Source organism: Otolemur garnettii, unplaced genomic scaffold, assembly GCF_000181295.1.
Source record: "Otolemur garnettii isolate 467f Iridium unplaced genomic scaffold, OtoGar3 scaffold00022, whole genome shotgun sequence".
Taxonomy (NCBI): domain Eukaryota; kingdom Metazoa; phylum Chordata; class Mammalia; order Primates; family Galagidae; genus Otolemur; species Otolemur garnettii.
In genome coordinates this window covers 18,532,495-18,534,219 of record NW_003852417.1, presented here as the reverse complement: position 1 = coordinate 18,534,219, position 1,725 = coordinate 18,532,495, and the positions used below count along the sequence as shown (strand labels likewise).

At 37.3% G+C, this 1,725-nt stretch overlaps 1 protein-coding gene across 1 annotated transcript in view; it reads right to left on the bottom strand.

Moving 5' to 3' along the window:
• The window catches only part of ZNF512 (zinc finger protein 512), a 23,927-nt gene extending 22,863 nt beyond the window's left edge, over positions 1-1,064 (bottom strand). The window contains exons 1-2 of the mRNA XM_012803755.2: positions 821-1,064; positions 72-167 (exon numbers count right to left, since the gene is read on the bottom strand). Of these exons, the coding sequence (XP_012659209.1) occupies positions 72-167; positions 821-866 (142 nt within the window). The 5' untranslated portion in view covers positions 867-1,064. The remainder of the gene's footprint in view (positions 1-71; positions 168-820) is intronic.
• Positions 1,065-1,725: the final 661 nt, after the last annotated feature.

Below are 1,725 nucleotides of genomic sequence, written 5' to 3'. Positions count from 1 at the left end.
AAAAAAAAAAAAAATTCCAAGGGCTTTCTTCCATTTACCTAAGGAAAAAAGAAATAGAGTTATTGCCTTACCATAAAGCTTATGCTTCTTCTGAGGAAATTCTCGATAGTCTTCATCTTCTTCCTGCCTCGGTTTCCTTTTTCCTTTGGTTGATACTGCACCTGACCCTGAAATACCATACAAAAACCGAACCAAAATCTCAGTAGAGTTTGTAAATAAACATCTAGGCTTGCCTTCAAAATATCATTCACAAGAACACCAAGGGGAAAAGTTATCAGTGCAGATATACCTCAGAGACATGTTCCTGAAATTTTTAGGGAAGTTGGTGTAACTTCTCATTAACTAATCCAATCTCCCCTTTTCCTTTAAGTATTAATTGCTATCCTGAATCATCAGTTGCTCCCCATGAATAATAAATACATTTAGGCAGTGTGGTTTGCTTGATCAAGATTTGAGGCTAACACTCAAGCAAAAGATTTGCCCAAAGACACAAGAACTCTTGAAACTATGACCATGTAGAATAATCTACCCTGAAATAACCCTTACAGCAAATCCCTAACTCTGCAACAGAAAACTGAACTAGAACAAGGGGAAAGAAGTTCAAATCCTATGAAAAGGATGCTGAGTATAACCTAAAGGAGTCACTCATATTAGTAAGGCTAGGGGTACAACAATAAGCTCCTGCCGTAAAGATTTTTAATCACCAATAAGAAACACATATGTGGCATTTAATATTCTAAGAGCCATTTACAACATTACCTCAAATATAACTTTAGAGAGTTCTTGTTCTGTCTTTGAAATAAGATACTGATATTGATACCTTCAACATGAGAAGCAGCAGCTGGCTTAATCCTTCTCATCTTCATCCAGTAGGTAGATTTTCGGAAGGATGTTGGAAAATTACTCTCTGGTTCACATGAAGAGGCAGATGATGAACCACTTAAGGAGTCATCGTGAGGGATAGTGTACTGGAAACTATTATCCTTTATGGAGCACTGGGTCCTGCTACTAATATAATGCAAAGATATATACCACAAAGGAGAGTCTAGAGCAAAATTCCTATTAATTCTTTTATATCATAAGAAGATATCCAAGTTGGTTACCTGTGCAAAAAACTAAGAATCTTGATATAAAAACATAATGTAGGTTGTAGTCTCCCAATGATGATAACTGTTGCTCTAACAACATGTACAATTATTATACTTCTCTATCCTCAGGAGTAAGCAGTCCACATAAATGATCACTTTGGAGCCCAAGCAGGTATTCCTTCCTAGATTTACTTAAGAAAAAAAATAGGCAAAGTAATAGGGTATTCTATGATCCTACAGAAGATCCTATGGATTTGTAACCAGGTGTTCAAGCCTCCATATTTTGCTGACAGAGGGATACTAACTAAAAGGTTTCTCTGAGAATAGAAAGGAAAAGAACAGTTTATACACTCTAATTTGATCCATCTTCCTTCTCTCTAAACCCTTATATCAGGGCTGCCATATCTTACTCAGGCAACATGATACTTCGCTTCCATCACTAAAGGAAGGATGCTAGCTTGTCTGAGTTAAGTTTGGCCCAAGAATTCTGACAGACAACGAGATCCAGATTCCACATTCTAAGACCAGTTAACAAAGAATCAGACATTCTTCTAAGTGGCTTATGATGCAGCAAAACAGCAATTCTCAAAATGTGGGCAAAAGACCCCTTAGTGGGCGGCACCTGTGGCTCAGTGAG